Genomic DNA, 19567 nt, shown 5'->3' on the forward strand with positions numbered 1-19567 from the left:
AGTTTTTGACCTGAAGAGTGATTTTCTAACAGCATTATTGCAAATGGATAAAGAATGGGTCTGATATCAGAGGGATAACCAAATAGTAAAGCACTTAAGTCTCTTCACTATATTCTAGAACTCAATACAATGTTTATCAAATACTAATACTACTAATAATAATAGTTGACTGGTACACAGTCCTTTGAGATTTACAAAGCACTTTAAACACTCAAGGCTGCTTTATGGTAGAGAACTGGATTTGGAGGCAGCATCCATTATAATGAACTTGAATAAGTAATAACATCTCTGTGCCTCATTTTCCTTATCTGTAAAACAAGTGGCTTGACTAAATCATTACATCATTCATCTTGTTTTTCTTTGCTACCACTCTTCCCTTGAATAGTTAAAAAAAAATTGCCATCATTTCCTTTACCAGTTATTAGCTTCCATTTATTCTGAACTTTAGCACTCCTTTCACTATTTGTATAAAACCATGTTTCTATATTCATCCTTTATTGCCTAGCCTTGCCTCCATCTTCCATATATGACTCCATGTTATTTTCTTAATCACTACCTTTCTTAACTTCCATGAAATAGTTGACTTTAGTGACTCCCTTCTCCTCTTAGATACTCTTTCTTTTCTACATTTTCATGATCTCTCTCTCCCTCTCTCCTTTCTTTTTCTTATTCTCCCTGTCTGACTTCTTATCATAGATCCACAGTCAGAAGGGAATTTAGAGACCATATAGTCTAACACCACCATTTTAAAGATGAACAAACTGAGGTCTAGGGATCTCAAATGATTATCCAAAGTCATCTAGGCAATGAGAGAGGTAAGACTGGAATCCAAGTCCCATGATTTCAGTGAGTACATATAGGATACTTCTTAAATGAAGGCATATTTACTATTTCATATCCTTGTAGGGTAGCTATCCTTCAAAGTTCTGTCTGGAACCTTCCCTATTTATATTTTTTCACTTGGTACTCTTCCATGCTTCCATGGCTCTTAATGGTCTCTCTATGTTGATAATTGTCAGATGCATATATATATATATATATATATATATATATATATATATATATATATATATATGTATGTATGTATATGTGTATATCATGATCTTTCCACCCCAAATCATTCCTTTTTTAAATTTTTTAATTAAAGCTTTTTATTCAAAATATATATATGCAGATAATTTTCAACATTCACTCTTATAAAACCTTATATTCTAATTTTTCTCTCTCTTATCCCCTCCTCTTCTCTAGATGGCAAATGATCCAATATATGTTAAACATGTGCAATTCTTCTACACATATTTCCACAACTATCCTGCTGCACAAGAAAAATCAGATCAAAAATGAAAAGATGAGAAAGAAAACAAAATGCAAGCAAATAACAACAAAAAAACTGAAAAATACTATGTTGTGGTCCACATTCAGTTCCCACTCTCCTTTCTCTGGGTACATAAAAGCATCCCTTTTCTAAATTTTCCTATTTCCATTGAGAGAATTTCCATCTTTCTGACTCTTGTTCATGGCTATCTCATACAGTACAAAAATCCATACCACAAAATCCCAAAAAACCTCAAGTAAGGGAATCAATTACTTCCAGGGGCGGATCATTACATTTTTAAGGAGACTTGTTCTTGGGAAATATTTCCTCTCATTGAGCCTAAATATTATTATTTTCAGTAGTTTTCATTGTATTCAACTCTTTGTGATCCCATTTAGAAATTTTTTGGCAAAAATTCTGGAATACTTTGCCATTTTCTTCTCTAGCTCATTTGACAGATAAGGAAATTAAGGCAAATAAAGTTAAGTGACTTTTCTAGAGTCATCTAGCTTGTAAGTATCTGAGAATGGATTTGAACTCAGAAAAATGAGTCTTCCTGACTCTAGACCCAGTACTCTATCCACTGCACCATTTAGCTGCCCACATAAATGTTTATCCATTTATTTCCAAAGGCAGTTTGGTAGAGTTAGGAAAATGCTAGATTTGGGTTCTGAGTTCAAATTGGCACCTAGTAACTGTTACTCAGCCAATCTCTCCAGGCTTCAGTGCTGATCTAAAAATGAATAAATGTCCTGTAATGTCCTTTTCAGGTTCAAATCAGTGATCCCATGGTCCTGGAGAGCTGGCTCTCTGAAGAGACTTTGGTACTGTGCAGGTGAACAGGTATTTTGGACTACTGGATTTGTTATAAGTGAGATCAACCACCACAAATTAGGAGATATTTTGCCCGTTGAACTAAAACACCATTTATAATTGGCATGTTTTAGATTGTTTTAAAGAGGAAGGTCAAAATATGAAATGGAAAGGTTACTTCTTCAGACATTATGGCAAAACAGCATAGAAAATGAATAACTTCACCTTGTGTTATATCTACACAAAAACTAGAGAACTGGTGCTTCTGAAGGCATAATTCTTTATTAATCCCTGAGAACAGTATTCTAGAAATGTGGAGAGGGGGGGTCTCCCCATGTCATGGTGGATAGAATTTGATGAGATCATTTTAAGAGATTCAAACATTTTTGTGTGATGTAATTTATTCATTCAGAGGGCAAGAACACCATTCTGTTCTGTCTAGGGTACAATGGGAAACTTTCTAATTAAGTTAGCAGCTTGGATCCACCATTTGCTTTAGAAAATTGTTATCAATCCAATTTTAATGGGATAGTTTTATTGAGTCATGATTCGCCTTCCCTTCAGCCATTAGTAAAAGAAAGACATAGATAGATAAGATGCTGGAAATACTAGCTGAAATTCACCTATTATTCCTATTCCCTCTTGATATTAGTAATCTTTTAAGTATTCTGAGACTGAAAGGATAAAAACATTTATTACAGTGTTCTACTCATTTTTTTCTGATCTTTGGTTGATTAAGTGGTATTTATTAGTGAATGTATGATCCATTTTTCAAATCATATTCTCAGTCTCTAATTTGAAACCCCAACTGAGTTTGTTATGGGTATTCCAAGGACCCCCAGAATCATCCGTTAATCACATGAAAATTTCCTATCCTTTTAGAATGTTCATTTTTCTTCATTAACACCCTCTTTCACTTTCTCTCCATATACGTCCTTACTAACTTCATCTATTGAATTTTTTTAAATGTGGAGTCAGTAAAATTCAGGGATTAAAGATACTAAAAGATTAAAAACTACTGATTTAAGATCACTCTGGAAAATTTTATCTGCAATATAAAGATTTAAAATATGCTCCTCTCACCAATGAATGGCTTTAACATTTAAATACTTTGGGTTTCAGTTTCCTTATCTATAAAATGGAAAAAAATGGAGAGGTAGGTAATAGTCAGCTAGTCAACAAGCAATTATTAAGTGTTTACTATATGCAGAAAATAGTTCCTGCCATCAAAGTATTTATAATCTAGTAAGAAATATACCATGAAAATAACCAGATACATATAAAAGATATGTATATAGTTATCAATATCTATATACATGAAAAGAGAGAAAGACAGACAGACACATACACACACATACACGCACACACACACACAGAGACAGAGAAAGACACAGAGAGAAGGGAAGAGAGAGAGAGAGAGAGAGAGAGAGAGAGAGAGAGAGAGAGAGAGAGAGAGATTAGAAGCATTTTGAGAGAAGAAGGTCTAGGCTAGGGATCAGAGAGAGTCTTTGGCAGAAGGTGAGATTTTGGCCAAATCTTGAGGGAAGTCAGGGAAACTAAGAAATAGAGATGAGGGAGTAAAGCATTCTGGGATTTGAGGATAGCCAATAAGGAATAGAATTGCCAGTAAGTCAGTGCTCTAGGGTTGCTGAGTATATAAAATAAAATAAAATACAAGAAGCCTAGGAGAGTAGAAAGAGATCAGGTTATAAAGAGCTTTAAATGCCAGAGAGTTTATATTTGATCATGGAGGATTAAAAGGAAATCAATCAATGGAGTTTACTAAGCAGTGGAAGGTGGGATGTGAGAACAGGGCTTAAGAGCAGTGTAGGGGCAAGAATGTGACAAATCTATATCTATCTATCTATCTATATCTATATCTATATCTATATATCTATATATCTATATATATATAGATCCATGATCCTATGAAGTAAAAGTAATATTTGGCCACAAATTGGATATGTAAGATGAATGAGAGGGAGAAATTAAGGATGACACCAAGCTTTTGAGCCTGAGTGACTATAAAGATAGTAATGTCCTTGACAGCAAAAAGGAATTTATAAGAGGAGAAGGTCTGGAGAAAAGATAATGAATTCTGTCTGAGGCACATTGAGTTTGCAATGCCTAGGAGACATCTACTTCAAGATATCCAAATGGCAGTTGGTGATTTATGACTATAGTTTAGGAGAAAGGTTAGAGCTGGATATGTAGATATAATAAAATAAGAATAACAACAATATCTACATAGTGCTTATCCAGTACTCTGCTAAGCTCTTTACAATTTATGATAATTTTCTAACATTTATTATCTAATTTTGGTGAGATTTATACTTTATATTTACATTACAGTTACATAATAATTTACACTATAGATCTTAATTACAATTATTATGTCACTTGATCCATACAATAACCCCAGAAATGATTTGAAAAGAGATAATAATTAAGGCATTGAGAGCTAATGAGATCATGAAGTGGATCAGTATAAGAAGGAGAAGACAAGGGGGCCCAGAAGAGAGCCACAGTTAGTGGGCAGGACATGGATAAAGAATCAGGAATGGAGATTGAGAAGGAACTCTAGGAAATTAGGAAAGCTAAAAGAGAGCATTAATAGGACAACTTAGAAAGGAGAGAGTGTCCAGAAGGAGAAGATGATAAACAGCATCATCATATGTTGTAGAGAGGTCAAGGAGGACTGCAATTGAGAAAAGGCTACTAGATTTGGCAATTAATTGATTACTGGTAATTCTGAAAAGGGCAATTTCATTTGAATGATAACATCAAAAGCCAGATTGTAGAGAGTTTGGAAGAGAGGAAGTAAAGCCACCCAGGATAGATAGTTTTTTCCAGGACTTTATCCTTAATAGAAAAGGAAAATTGAAAATGAGTTATTGGGAATGGTAGTGATCAAATAAGGATTTTTCAAGAATGGGGAAAACAGGGATATTTTAGGAAGCAGGAGAGAAGACAGTAGACAGAGAGAGAATGAAGGCAAAAGAGAGAAAGGAAATGGGGAGTATATTGGGGAAAATATTTTAGAAAAGTAGGAGAGGATGAGATCAAAATGCAAGTAGAAGAGTTCGCCTTGGCAGAAAAAAAAGGCTCACTTCCTCATCAGAGCCTAAAGTTAAGGAGACAATGGAGAAAGATTTATAAATTATGTAAAGCATTTTATATGTGCCAAGCACAGAATGATACAAGGTGACAGAAGGGAAGAAGAGTGCTCTCTCCTCTAATGGCATCAATTTATTTCTCGATTTCCTCTGACTCCATTCAACAATAGAAGAATAGAATCAGTGGAGAGGGCTGGGATGGGAGTAAACCACATTTGAACCCTACCAAGATATGACTTGTGATAGTACAAAGGCGCAAGGCATTCAAGAAAAGGGGAGAGTAAAAAAGTTGAATTGGTTCACCAAGGGGTCACAACAGTAAATGGAAGAAAATATAGCCAATGTAGAAATGATGTTTTTCTTTATACCAGACTGAAATCTCCTTCTCTTTCACCTCTGTTCAATTATCCTAGGCCTGTGCTTTGGAGCAAAGAACAACTATAATCCACCTCTTGTATTGAGTATGATCTTTCCAATATTTGGAGGTGGTTATCACCTGCCTCTTCATCTCCTACTCCAGTCTTCTCTCCTCTAGGCTAAACACCTTAATATTCTTTGAATAAGCCTCACACTAATCCATGATGTCCCTTCACATTTAGGAAAGAAGGTTTGGATTTTGAACCATACTAGCTCAGAATTAAATGTCTGAGGCTAGATTTGAACTCAGGAAGATGAGATTTCCTGACTTCAGGCCCAGCACTCTATGCACCATGAAGCCACTTAGCTGCCTTAGAAATGCTGTTATATGCTGGTTATTGAACAAGTACTTTCATAGTAATGAGGGACTGCTTTGTGAGCTTCTCCTCTTCCTTGTACCAGAGTAGTCCTTGTATTACTTGACTTCCCTTTGCCATCTACTGATTTCCTTCAAGTTCTAGGTAAAATGCTATCTTCTATAAAAAAAAAAAAACTTTCCCAATCCCTCTTAAATCTAGAGCTTTCCCTCTTCTGATTATTTCCAGGTGATCCTTTTTCAGTTTGTACATAGTTACTTGAATCTTGTCTCCACATTACACTGTGAGCCCCATGAGAGCAGGAACTATACTTTTCCTTGCATCCCTATCACTTAGCACAATGCCTGGCACATAATAGACAATTAATAAAAGATAATTAACTGACAATAGGTATGACTGTGATTTAAAACCAGACAGGTCTTTAGGACCAGGGGAAATGGTGGAACCTACAGGAATCAGTTAGTCTTACTGAAAGACTCCAGGAATCTGGGATTGTATCAGCATGGATCCTCATTCATTAATATAGAATGTCTGATACATACAGTAGTTGCTTAATTTTATTCATATCCTGTCTTATTGATACAGATCACCCTCTCTACAGATTGTTAATTGGTTTTCCAGGCTTGTTGCAGTCATCACCACATGGTCAACCAAATGAACTTGGATACATCACAGCCTCCCTGACTTGAGTTTTATTGTCCTAAACCCTCTTAGCTACAGAACAATGATCCTGTCATGCCTATGATCTTGTTTTTTATAAAGATTTTTATTTTCAAAACATATGCATAGTTTTCAGCATTTACCCTTGCAACCTTGTATTCCAATTTTTTTTCTCCCTCCCTTCTCTACAACCCTCCCCCTAGAATGGCGAGTAATTCTATATATGTTAAACATGTGCGATTCTTCTATACATATTTCCACAATTATCATGATGCACAAGAAAAATCAGATCAAAAAAGGGAAAATGAGAAAGAAAACAAAATGTAAACAAACAACAACAACATAAAAAGTGAAGATACTATGTTGTGATTTACCCAGCCCCCAGAGACTCTCTCTCTCTCTGGGTACAGATGGTTCTCTCCATCAGGAGACTATTGGAATTGGATGCCTATGATCTTATGCTGTGCCTCTCAGAATTCTGCTAGCTAGTTCTCATATTGTAGGCCTTTACTTGACAAATATCCCAATTCTCTCCATCTTGACAGAACACACCAAGAGCATATAGGCTGTTGGCAAAAATCTTGAGAATCCAGTGACAACTTCACAGCAGGCTGAGCTATCAAGATTAGGCTATTAGAACTCTATTGAGAAATAAAATCAACTGATTAAAAAAATAGACCAGAGATATAGTAGGAGTTTTAAGTTGTGGAATCCTCAGGGGAACAAATGAGAAACTTTCTTGGTACTGCAACAGGAGTTAGACGTTGTCAGGAATAGTTTTGAGAAGGAGAAAATGCAAGTTTATGCCACTGGCCTCAGCTTGATAAGCCTTTGTTCAACCTGTAATAACTGCAACCCAGTCAGCTTCACCCAGTAAATGTTTGTGGCAAAGAAAAGTCAGGAAACAGAGAATTTTAAATGTAGTAATAAGTGTCACTCTCAGAAGTCTGATCAAATTAAGGTGGAATTCACTGTTTACCCTTCCTGTTCCTCATCTGATAATAAAGACAAAGGAAAAAAAAAAGAACTTCACTAGAATTTGATCAGCAGAAATAAAAGTAGTCAGATTCAATGAAATGAAGCAGGATTTCATATTTCCTATGTTTTCTTAACCACTGATGCCTCTGTCTCCTACCCTTGATTTTTAAAGATTTTATTCATTTAGTTACAAACCATAATCATTTCCCAATATAGCTCCCCACCTTGCAAAAAAAACCCTTTTTTGTGGGAAAGACAAACAGCAATTGAACAATTGGCTATACATAGCCAATTTGCCATTGGCATATACCAATGAAATATGGAAGATATACAAAATAAATGTGTCATAATTAAGAGGGAAGGGATACTTTTCGTTGAAGGAATCAGTCAAGGACTCCTTAAAGAGAGGAGCCCATAAGAGAGCTTTGTAGGAAAGATAAACAGTCATAACAATCTGTTATGCCATAACAATCATATGAGAGCTTTGGCAATGTTCTTCACACAGTGTTAGTCAGTCCCTTCCTTTCTACAGCAAGGAGAAAATTTGTCAGGGAACAAGTTTGATCATTACAATGGATCTGAGTTTGGCTGATTTTTCACTGTTGCTTTCATCAATAGTCATCTTATCTGCTCGAGAGACTTGGTTCTGCCTTCTTCACTCTGCATCAGTTCATATAAATATTCCCATATACTTCCTAGGCAGCCAGGTAGTGGAATCAGAAAAGCCTGAGTTCAAATTCAGTCACTGACATTTACTAGCTGTGTAATTCTGGGTAAATCACTTAACCTCTGTTTGCCTTGGTTTTCCCAACTCCAAAGTGAAGCAAATAAGAGGACCTATTTTGTAGGATTGTTGTGAGGCTCAAAAGAGATATGTGGGGAGAGAAGTGTTTAGCACATAGTGGGCATTATATAAATGCTTATTTCTTTCCCCTTTCCTTTTTTTCTTTAAATTCTTTCTAGCTGTCATTCCTTAGGGTCCAATAGTGATATAGTACACTATATAATGTACTAATATAGTACAATTTTTTCAGCTATTCCCTAATTAATGAATGTACATTTTTTATCCAACTATACAACACTTAAAAGGACCTGGTAAGGATATTTTGGTATATATGATAACTTTCCCTCAGTTTTTGATCTCTTTAATATCTGTGCTCATTAGTGGAATACCTGAATATGAACAATTTAGTGACTTCTCAAATAATTGCAAATTATTTCTCCAGAATAGTTAGCCCAATATGTATTCCCTACCAGTATTGCAGTGATGTCACAAATAATGTTATATGTGATCCTGCCACTGGGCTCTAATCACTGGAGGACAAAATGAGACTGAAGATTTTGCATAGCTCTGCCTCATTTGAATTCATTTCATGCACAAGTCAAGATATAATGTTCATGATGTCATTGTTCCTCTTTGAGAATGAAGAACAACAATGTCAAATGTAGTTGCTATGTTCCCACAGATCATCCAATGCTGTTCCCATCTTTATGATTTTGATGGATATGAGGTGAAATGTCAGAAAAACTATTTTGAGTTGCCCAAGTAATTTGAGGCATACTTTCATATGATCTCTGATTGTTTATTACCTATCTCATTAGGCTATTGTGAGGATCAAAGTAATAGCTGTAGTAGCCACTATCTAAATGCTTCTTCCCTTTTCTTTCCTTCCCCCTCATTCTTTTATAAGCTATATTTCATGACTTTTGAACTCTTATCTCCTTTGTGTCATCTTCTTTTTCTTGCAATTTTTTTTAATATAGAAGATTATATATTATTTGTATTTGTAGATTCCTCATATTATAATGCTTTCTTTGCAAGAAGCAAGTATCTAATAAGTATCTTTGAATAGATAAACCTTGACAACAAAAAATGTTTTTCTTTTTTAAAACCCTGAGACAAGTTTACTTTTTCCCAGTATAAAATTCAGAAGAAACCACTACATACATTAGTACCTTTTATTTTTTTTTCCTTTTATGGTTTTTCTCATCTCCTTTCAGAGCCTAAGATGCGTCAATTTTGTCTTCTTCCTCCATTCCAAAGCCGCCCAGATTTAATCTTAACAAGGTCGTGTGTCTAACAACACTAATATTGAGAAAAAAGAATAAATCTGCTCAAAGGGATGCTCATCCTCTTCTTCCTTTCCAATGCCTACATTTTAACCAAGTAAGTTTCAACCAAGGTAACCTTAGTTATAGCTAAACCCAATCTAGGCAGCAGTATAGTTGGCAGGAGGTCTTATATGAGTCAAGGAATCAGTATGAGATCATCTGTACTATTTTTTTTAATAGTTTTAACCACAAACAAAATAACCCTTAGCTCAGTGAACACATCTAAATGTGAGGCAGATTTAAAATTAAGAATCTGGAGACAAATAAGTATGGGGGCTCCAGCTGCTGCACATTATGGAGAAAGATTAATTGTCTGGCCAGACAAGTTAGTCTATTTCTGTGAGACCAATAGTGGAATCTTAAAAAAACATCCTTTTTGGGGCTGCCCTACCAAGACTGGAGGTCTCATTTCCCTCTGGAAATGAATTGCTGAACAGGCTTGGGTAGCCTGGTCTAGTCACTGGTAGGAGAATATTTGCAACTCTTTTTCTGTTTTGACTCAGGTAGGAGAGGATTGTACAGAAAAAATAAGAGTTCTTTATATTAGAAATAGAGTACTAGAATTAGGGCAGCTAAATAGCACAGTGAACAGATTGTGAAGTTTTAAGTCAGGAAGACTCATCTTTCTGAGTTCAAAACTGGCCTCAGACATTTACTAGCTGTGTGACCCTGAGAAAATCACTTAACCCTGTCTACCTCAATTTCTTCATCTGTAAAATATGTTGTAAAAGGAAATGTGTGTATGTATACATGTACATGTCTGTGTATATGTATGTGGCAGGTGACAAAGTAAATAGAATATCAGACCTGGAATGAGGAAAATTCATCTTTCTGAGTTTAAATCTGGTCTCAGACACTTTCTGGTTATGTGATTCTGGGAAAGTCACTTAACATTGCTTCTGTATCCTCATCTATAAAATGAGCTGGAGAAGGAAATGGCCAACCTCTCTGGTATCTCTGTCAAGAAAACCTCAACTGAGACAGATATAACTGAAAAATTACTGTACAACAAAATAGATTTATATGTATTACCTTTGTATACACACAGACCTAAAATCTCAATTTTGATAGATAGATAGAAGAATGGATAAGTGGATAGGTGAATGGATAGATATATAGACAGACAGAAAGACAGTTAAATAATGTGCTATGCATTAAGTACCTATGTCATGTTCTTGACATTAAACTTGAGAAAGGAAGGGAATAAGCACTTATCAAGCAACCTATTATGTTGCTTGATATTATATTAGCCAGTACTGTGCTAAGTGTATTATAAATATTATCTTTTTTGAAACACAACTCTTGGAGGTATTATTATCCTCATTTTACACTTAAGGAAACTGAGGCAAACAAGATTAAGTGATTTGCCTCTGGCTCTCTTATGGGCTCCTCCCTTTAAGGAGTCCTTGACTGATTCCTTCAATGAAGAGTATCCCTTCCCTCTTAATTATGACACATTTATTTTGTGTATCTTTCATATTTCATTATCTATGAGCATAGTGTTTTCCTCCAATAAAAATGACAGCTCCATGAAGACAGGGTCTGTCTTTTTGATGTTCCATCCTCATGCCTAATTTGTGCCTGGCACAAAAGACTCAAAAGTGACTTGAGATCTCACTGACATGGATATTTATTTCCATAATCCAGACTAGATATGTAATAAATCTTTACTGACTAATGGCTTCTGGTGAGAATCAGTGATGTTCATTTTTTAGCTTGGAGAAAAGGAAAAGACTTCTTACAAAAATGGTCTTTAGGATATGCTGGTCAGTATATAGAGATCAGATATAGAGGTCAGTAAAGTGAGTACTCACCCAGAATGGATTGGACATAGACATTCATTCTTTAAAAAGTCAAACCATATGTGCTGCAATGAAAGTTGGGAGCTATTGTTGCATGCTCATACCTAAGTAACTGTGGGGAAAAGGAGCCAAGTTTAAAATTCAAGGCTTGTCCCACCTTTATCTTTAACTGACTCCAAGATTCAAAGCCATTAGTGTTAGTTGATATATATCACCATAATCACCATCACACATTCTCCTGCCCGTTTGTGTGAAGGAATGTAACTTAGGATACTAGATTTTGCCTCTTACTCTTCCCTTCCCATTTTTTCCTTTTTCTCTTCACTCTGTTCTCTTCTCTGCTCCTCATCCATCCTCTTCTCCATGAACTTTCTCTTTGTGATCCAAACAACTCCTACAGGCCCAGCTATCATTTCTTCAGATCACTATTCATCTATATAACCAGCCCTTCCCTATCACCAGAATTCCAGCCACATATCAGCAACTGCATGCTGGATATCTCAAGATATCCCACAGGCATCTCAGGAAGATCCTAGTTTAAAATCGATCTTCATTATACCGGTTGTGTGACACTGAGCAGTTTCACAGGTAAAAATGGGGACAATAATAGCAGCTGTCTCCTAGGGTTCTTGCTAGAATCAAAGGAGGTAATATTTGTAAAAAATGTTCAGCACAATGTCTGAAATATAGTAGATTTTATATAAATGCTTATAGTCTCTCTATTTCTGCTCAGGACACCATTAGTTTTCTAATTCCCCAAGTTTTCAACCTCTGAGCCATTTTCCATTACCCCTCAACTTCAATATATCAAATATGTCTCATCCATTCCATGTCTTCAATGTCTCCTATCTACTCTTCTTCACTATATGGCCACCTTCATCACCTTTCACCTAGGATATTGTAATAGCTTTACTAATTGGTCTCCTTGCCTTTAATTTCTTCCCTCTCCAATCCATCTTCCTCATAAATCAATTTGATATTCCTAAAGCATAGTTCTGCTTCTGTTTGGCATTTTAAAACCCTCACAACCCAATTTCAACCTATCTTTGTGTGTTTAATTCATATTTCCCATATACATTCTATGTTCTATCTGAACTAGATGATTAGATGTTTTCTATGTGTATAGTATTCCATCTCTAACCTCCAAGTTTTGTTCAGACTGTACACAATGCCTGGAATACCCTCCTTCTTCACTTCCACCTCTTGGAATTCCACCTCTTGGAATCCTTAGCTCACCTGAAGCATCAGCTCAAATATTACCTCCTACTCATGCCCCTCTCTCTGCCCCCAGTTATGTTCTATTGATTTTTTTTAGAGTTTGTATTATCTAGAGGAAGGAAAGTCCTAAGGAACTTTATCACACAAGATGATCCCAGGAACTGATGTTAGCAAAATGTCCCCCTCATGGCTGACTCATATATCCCACTTCCTAAGCCCTAGAGGTGAGTCTACTCTTGTTCTGAATAATTAAAGTCAGTTTCACTCATTTCAAATAAAAGGCCCATTATATAGCTCCCATTATACATTTTTTTGTTTTGTGCTATATTCCTACCTCTTTGAGATATTAAAATGTAAATTATGCAATAATGGTTCATTGAAAAGATTTCCTCAATGAGAGTGAAAGAGTTTTAGGTCCTAATTACAAGATACCATAAGGAGCAAAAAGGAGGTAAGTTTAAGTAGCAGATAATACATAGTGTTTTATGTAACATGTCAAAAAAAATACATTTTTTCACATTGTTTAAAATAGAATTTCTACATACAAAAAGGAAATATAGACAACTCTTTATAACCTTGGTTCAGTCCTTGTATCTATCTATCTACATATACCTTTACAACTATATATATTATATAGGTATGTATATATTACGTTATATATATAATATATATATTAGAATTGTCTCTATATATGTATATATATACCTCCTACATACACACACACACATACACACACACACACACACACACACACACACATATACACACACACTAACACATATTTTAAAGAAACAAGTTTAGGTTACAGTTTCTGTTATATTCTACATGTAACACTGCCTCTGGCTCCTATTTGGAGCCTTTTCCCTTCGCACTGTGTCATGTTCCTTGGCTCAACATACTTCATATTATGCCTATCACCACATCTGGTAACTGTAGACTGACACAATTCAGCTGGAAAAGAGAGGCCGACAATATGTGCATCTGTCTGGGTGTGAGAAAATCTCCTTCTTGCTTATTGACACACTTCTGTTTGCTATCTTGAAAGGAAGGAGTCTTGGTTCTTTTCAGTTTCTCTCTTGAAACTTCAGGAAAGGTTCTAGGTGGGAAAACATCTTGATCTCTAGGATGTAATGTCAAAGAAACATACTCCTAGCTTCTACCAGATATATCAATAGTGGAATCTACTAGAGAACCATGGATCTTGAGCTGGAACTTGAGAAGTTATCAGTTTAATCTCTTCATTTTATAGAAGAGGAAACTGAACATGCTAAGATGATTCTTGCAATCTTGAAAGCATGGAATCATCACAATCTACTCCAAAATGGTGCTAATTGTACTTACAACTCTGTGTCAACTCAAGTATATATACATATACAACACTCTGAGGAGATACATAAACACATGTCTGCCTTCTACAGGAATTGGGGCACCAACTGGAGCAAATACTAAATGTCTTATGACCATCACCAGAAGTTAATACCTGCTTCCTCCCTCTCTGCTCCTATTATAGTACATCAATATCTCTTCTTCACTACTCCAATTTCTATCATCTCCTGAATATTAACATTTTGAAGTTATGTTGTCCCTCCCAAAATTAAGACCTGAACAATTTGGTACATTAGGGTGAATTAATGTGTCACCTCTCTAGTGGGATATAAAAGCATGGGAAGTGGTGGGTGGGTAGAGAAAGGAGAAAGGGATGTTGGAAGAAAAATAAGTAGAGGGGAATAAAAGAAACAAAGAGTAATAAAGAAAGATTTTGACTCAATCATGATTTGACTTAGAGTTGACTCTGACTACAGGATTAGATTTACATCCACTAAAGACAAAAATTTCTAATCTTGATACAAAAGTTTAATATCTCCTTCCCTCTGAACCCTCAATCTTCTTAATTGCATATGGATACTAAGGGATAATGTAGTGGAGGACCACATTAAAATGCCCATTCAGACATATTGTTAAACTACTACCCTCTTTAGAGTGAGTAGCCATGTCTCATAGAAAAGCCAGGAGCTGGAATAAGAGAAGCCTTCAGGTCAAGGTCAATAGTGAGTTGGCACACAGGAGGGCATCTTCCTGCTTTTGCCCATGCTCTCTCTTGCCAAAGCCTGAAAAAAATCCACCTCTTTCTTTATCTGGATACTTGTATAGCTCCTAACTCATTCACTAATCAAAGAAAATAAATCCTTTCCCAAAGTAGTTACACTCTGAAATTCATCCCAGAAGAGAGAGCAACTTTAGAGAAGTCATTTAAAGGTTCAATTACTCCCAACATAGTTGGCCAAACCATTCTGATCTTGAGATAGGTTTTCTAAATTTCTTTGTAAGTGCTTGGGACAATTCAAAGTTGCATTGAGTCTCAAGCATAAAGACAGGTCTAAAAATATTCCCCCTAGAAATCCCACCATGATTCTAGGATAATAGCAGATGGAGAGATTTTTTTTAAATGGAGTGGGGGGAAAAAAACTACTTAGCTGTCATAGAAAAAATTATTAAGTGTATTCTATGTCTTGTTCCTGTATCCTCCCTCAATCTCCTGTCTCTGTAGTCTGCCTTTTGTCCCTGGCTCTAGGTCCTGTCTTTATCAGTAAACAGTCCTCTAAAACAATACAGACTCATTTCTCCACCAAAAACAAACCAGATATCAATGAATTGAATGTCTCAATTTACCGTTAACTAAATGTAATCAAAGAAAAAACTGGAATGGTCTCTAACCTATTAGATTTCCTTCATTCTCTTCTCCTTCTCTCTATCTCCCTTTCTGCTTTCTAAATCAACCTTAAAAAAAAAAAAAAAACACAACCCATAAAGATCTCAATCTCCTTTAATGCCACATCCCTTCTGATTCCTTTCTTCCTCCTCCTGGACCTCATTCCTGCATGCAAATAGCGATGACAATATGGGAAGACCTACCTTGCCCAGACCTGGAGTATCTTTCACTTTGTTGACTGCCCTTAAGAGGCAAGGTGGAGCAGGAGGAGGGGAAGCCTGAAGAATCCCACTGAAGCTTGTAGAGAAGAGAGGTGATTCAGATGCTGATGATGTTGAAGGTCGATTCTTCTTCTTTTTGGAAGACAGATTCAACTTCTGAGCAGCTCTGGAAGAAGAAAATAAAAAAAATGGATCATAAAAGAAAATTACTAATAAATCATTATTCTAGAGTTATCCTCGATCCTTTCCCTTCAAGACCTTTCCTAGTCTTGATACAAAAGCTTTAAAATTTCTTTACCCTCCACCCCCTGACCAATTTTCTCTGTAGGAGGCATCCCTTATACGGCATAATTCACTTAATAAGTTATATCGCTGCTTATTCAGTTTTTTTTTTAAGTCATTAAAAATGGACTGGTAGTTACCACTCACAAAGAAATTGTTTGTTATCCATAAGGAATGAAGGAAGCTGGCCATTTGGGGAGTTGAAACAGCCCCCTATTATGTTAATCATTCAATAAATTCTCTAGTGAATAAACTGAAAGTGTGAGCAGCTATTTTTAAGTCCTAACACCTTGTAAAACACAAACCAGGTCTGAAGAAGGGTCTGTGGAGGAACCAATCAACATTATAGCATGTGTGCGGTTATGAAGGAGTAACACAAGCCACAGTTCAAGGGGTGAAGATGGAGAAACAAAACTTTTTAAGGAATAACACTCCCCGTGGACCACCACTCTCCCTCCCGCCAAACAGGATACAAATGGCCAACGACCTTCTTTCAGGAACAGGGTGCCAATAATATCACATGCTGTACATGCAGAAAATGGTCCCTTTGTACAACAAGTTAAGCAAACTTTCCCTTACATTCCCAATCATAGGCAAGTGGAAGCAGCAGAGATTAGAGCCAGTAAACATGGAAAGCAGGATAGGTAAACAGAGAGGCCTGGAGGAAGGGAGGTTTTTAGCAACAACAACAATATTTGGTACTCATTATCACAACTCCTCTCCAAATGCCTGTAACAGCCATCTAGCATTTATAAATTCTGTAATTTTGCTGCCATGTCCTTGAAAGGAGAGCAACTATGAAGAGCATAGAAGTGTGAAATCAAGTGGTTTAAAAAAAAATTTTTTTAAGGATACACAAGCCCTGTATGGGTGGTCCCTCATTAGGAGGTCTTTCAGAGAAAGAAATTTGCTAATAAGGAAAGAGAAAACAAGAGTGGTTTGCAAGCAAAAGACAGAAATGACATTTCACAACTCGGGCTTTGTGATCTTCCAACTCATTCCTATGTTTTTACTGAGGTTTTCATGTAGAACCTTTGTCCCACAAATACTAATACAGTACTCCCAAACCTTATTAAATGGTCTACTATTTCTGAAAATTGGACAACAATAAGCATAAGTTAACATGTATATAGTGTTTTATAGTTTGCTTTGAAAATATCACCTCATTTGATCCTCACAATAATCCTAAAATATAGGTGCTGTTATTATTCCATTTTATAGATGAGGAAACAGGCACAGAGAGGTTAAGTAATTTTCCCAGAATCAAACATAGCTAGTGAGTATCTGAGGCAGAATATAAACTCAGTTCTTCCTAACTTCAGGTCTAGAACTCTATCCACTGGGCTACTTAGCCCACCAAAGACTTTGCTGTCAAGATCAAATGCTCTCACCCTAATCAACTATTCATCCAAATTCAATAGCAGGACAAAAGGCAGGGAATACTTCCTGATGGAAAGAGAGATGGACACAAGAACCAAGTATTGTTTAGAGTTTGGCTGCTGGTTCAATGTTAGGCATTCATTTTCAAGCTGATTCTTTTTGGATACACTATATGATTCTATATATTACATTACCTAAAATGTATGTTATATGTATGAATATTTTTGCTAAATTATTACATTGTATAATATATTTGTTACCTCAAAAATAAAAAACCCTGCATCAATTCTTCTATATGACAGAAACTCCACTGAAGTGAACTGGAAATAGGTTGCTATTTTTTTTTTCTGAGACAATTGTGTCTGAAATGAGATTTGAACTCAGCTCCATCCTCCTGATTTCAGGGCTGGTGCTCTATCCACTGCACAACCTAGCTGCCCCTTAAATTTCTAAATTTTATCTTTCTAATAGATAGGAAAAAGAAATCTACTGTTATTTATGTAATTTCTTCCTAGATTTTCTGATATTTTTAATCTAAAAAAAATAGAGGGAGGAAAGACAGAAATTAGTAGTTGTATTACTCAATTCTTGGTTAGCAGCTCACCTCCGTAATGTTCATTAATCTCCAATTCCTCACTGCTACTGGAGGGTGAGTCATAATTCTTCCCTCCTTTAGTAGTTCCTTGTGACTTAGACCAGGAAGCTCTTTTACATGTGTGAGTTTATGTATGTTTTAACATCAGTGACAAAGGGGAAAGATACAATCTATGAGCATTTTTTTTTGTTTTTCCATTTTCTTTGCATCTTTCAGGTTTGGAACGTCAATATTTTTGTTCTGGGGGGAGAAAGACCAAGTGGTTGTGATAGACTCTGCTCTCAGTCCTGTCCTCTGAACTCAAAATAGAAAGAGAGAAAAAGACAGGAACGGGATTGAAGGATGAGAGGCAGTTAGAGGGGTAATTTTCCTGCTCTTGCCAATGCCAATAAAATACCATATTAAACCTTTTTGTTACCATAGGGAGCATTGTTGGGAACTAGAAGATGAAAACTACAGGGCAACAGATTTCGACTCAATATAAGAACTGTCTAACAATAAGGGATATCTGAAAATAGAGAGGGCTTTCTTATGATGCACTAAATTCTCCATTCCTGGAGTTTTGGAAGCAATGGTTGGATAATCACTTGTCAAAGATGATATAGAAGGAATATAGGCATTAGATAACAGACTGGATTAGCTGACCTTTAAGGTCCCTTCCAATTCTAAGATACTATAATTCTATTCAATTACATAATTACAATTTCAATTTAATCTTTTGTGCCTGCAAAACTGAAGAGTGCTTCACATAGGGGATCTGAGTAGTTTTATTTCAATGGGGGAAATGAAATGGGAAGAAGAAGAGGGGAAATACTTTTCAGGGAAAGCATTTATTTCATTATTTTATCCTCAAAGTATGCATATGTGAAAGAAATCATCAAAGAAAATATATGGATAAATACATAATCTATTAAGAAATACTATGGTAACATCTGATTGTAATTTTGATTTCAATATAATCACTTTCCCAATCTCTATTAAAGACCAAGCAAACAAAATATTTAGGTGTCTCAAAATACAAAAATCAGTTATATCAAGAATTGTTTAATTCAGAAATATAAAAGAACCTCAATCACAAAGGAACCTTCAAAAGTTAGACATTTTGGGTAGAGAAACATGAGTAATTAGTTTTACAAGAGTTCATTTTGAACTACAATAAGGTGAACAAGAAATGAATAAAACAGTCTTCCTGTTATTCTATACCTTTTTTAAAATATTAAAATCCAAAGGTTAAAAAGAACATTGAAATAAGATGATCTCATTAACCCAAGTATTAGCAAGCATTTCCTAAAGTTATTCACCCTACTTAGGCTACATCTTAAATAACTTTTACTCCCATTCAATCCCCTCCTTTTTATTCAAGAAAGATAGTATCTTTTGCAATATGGAATGATTTTCTCCCTATGGATAATTTCTCTAGATAGCTGCTAAAATATCTACTATAACAGAAACATTCTATTGCCTGATTTCTTTAGTCACTTGGACAGAGCAGTACCGTTCATATAGAATATACTGCTTTCTAAGCCAGATCCATGAGGAAGGAGAATGAGACCATAAAACAAAACTCCTTAAACTTCATGTAACTGAGTGTGGGAGTCATGAAATTATGATCTATTATCAGTAAATGTTTG

General features: G+C 35.7%; 1 protein-coding gene across 1 annotated transcript in view; it reads right to left on the reverse strand.

Annotated features, from left to right (window-relative positions):
• Positions 1–16028, reverse strand: part of KIF26B (kinesin family member 26B) — a 181853-nt gene extending 165825 nt beyond the window's left edge. The window contains exons 1-2 of the mRNA XM_051996563.1: positions 16024–16028; positions 15662–15845 (exon numbers count right to left, since the gene is read on the reverse strand). Coding sequence (XP_051852523.1) covers positions 15662–15845; positions 16024–16028 — 189 coding nt within the window. The remainder of the gene's footprint in view (positions 1–15661; positions 15846–16023) is intronic.
• Between the last annotated feature and the right edge of the window lie 3539 nt (positions 16029–19567).

Source organism: Antechinus flavipes, chromosome 4 (assembly GCF_016432865.1).
Source record: "Antechinus flavipes isolate AdamAnt ecotype Samford, QLD, Australia chromosome 4, AdamAnt_v2, whole genome shotgun sequence".
Lineage (NCBI taxonomy): Eukaryota > Metazoa > Chordata > Mammalia > Dasyuromorphia > Dasyuridae > Antechinus > Antechinus flavipes.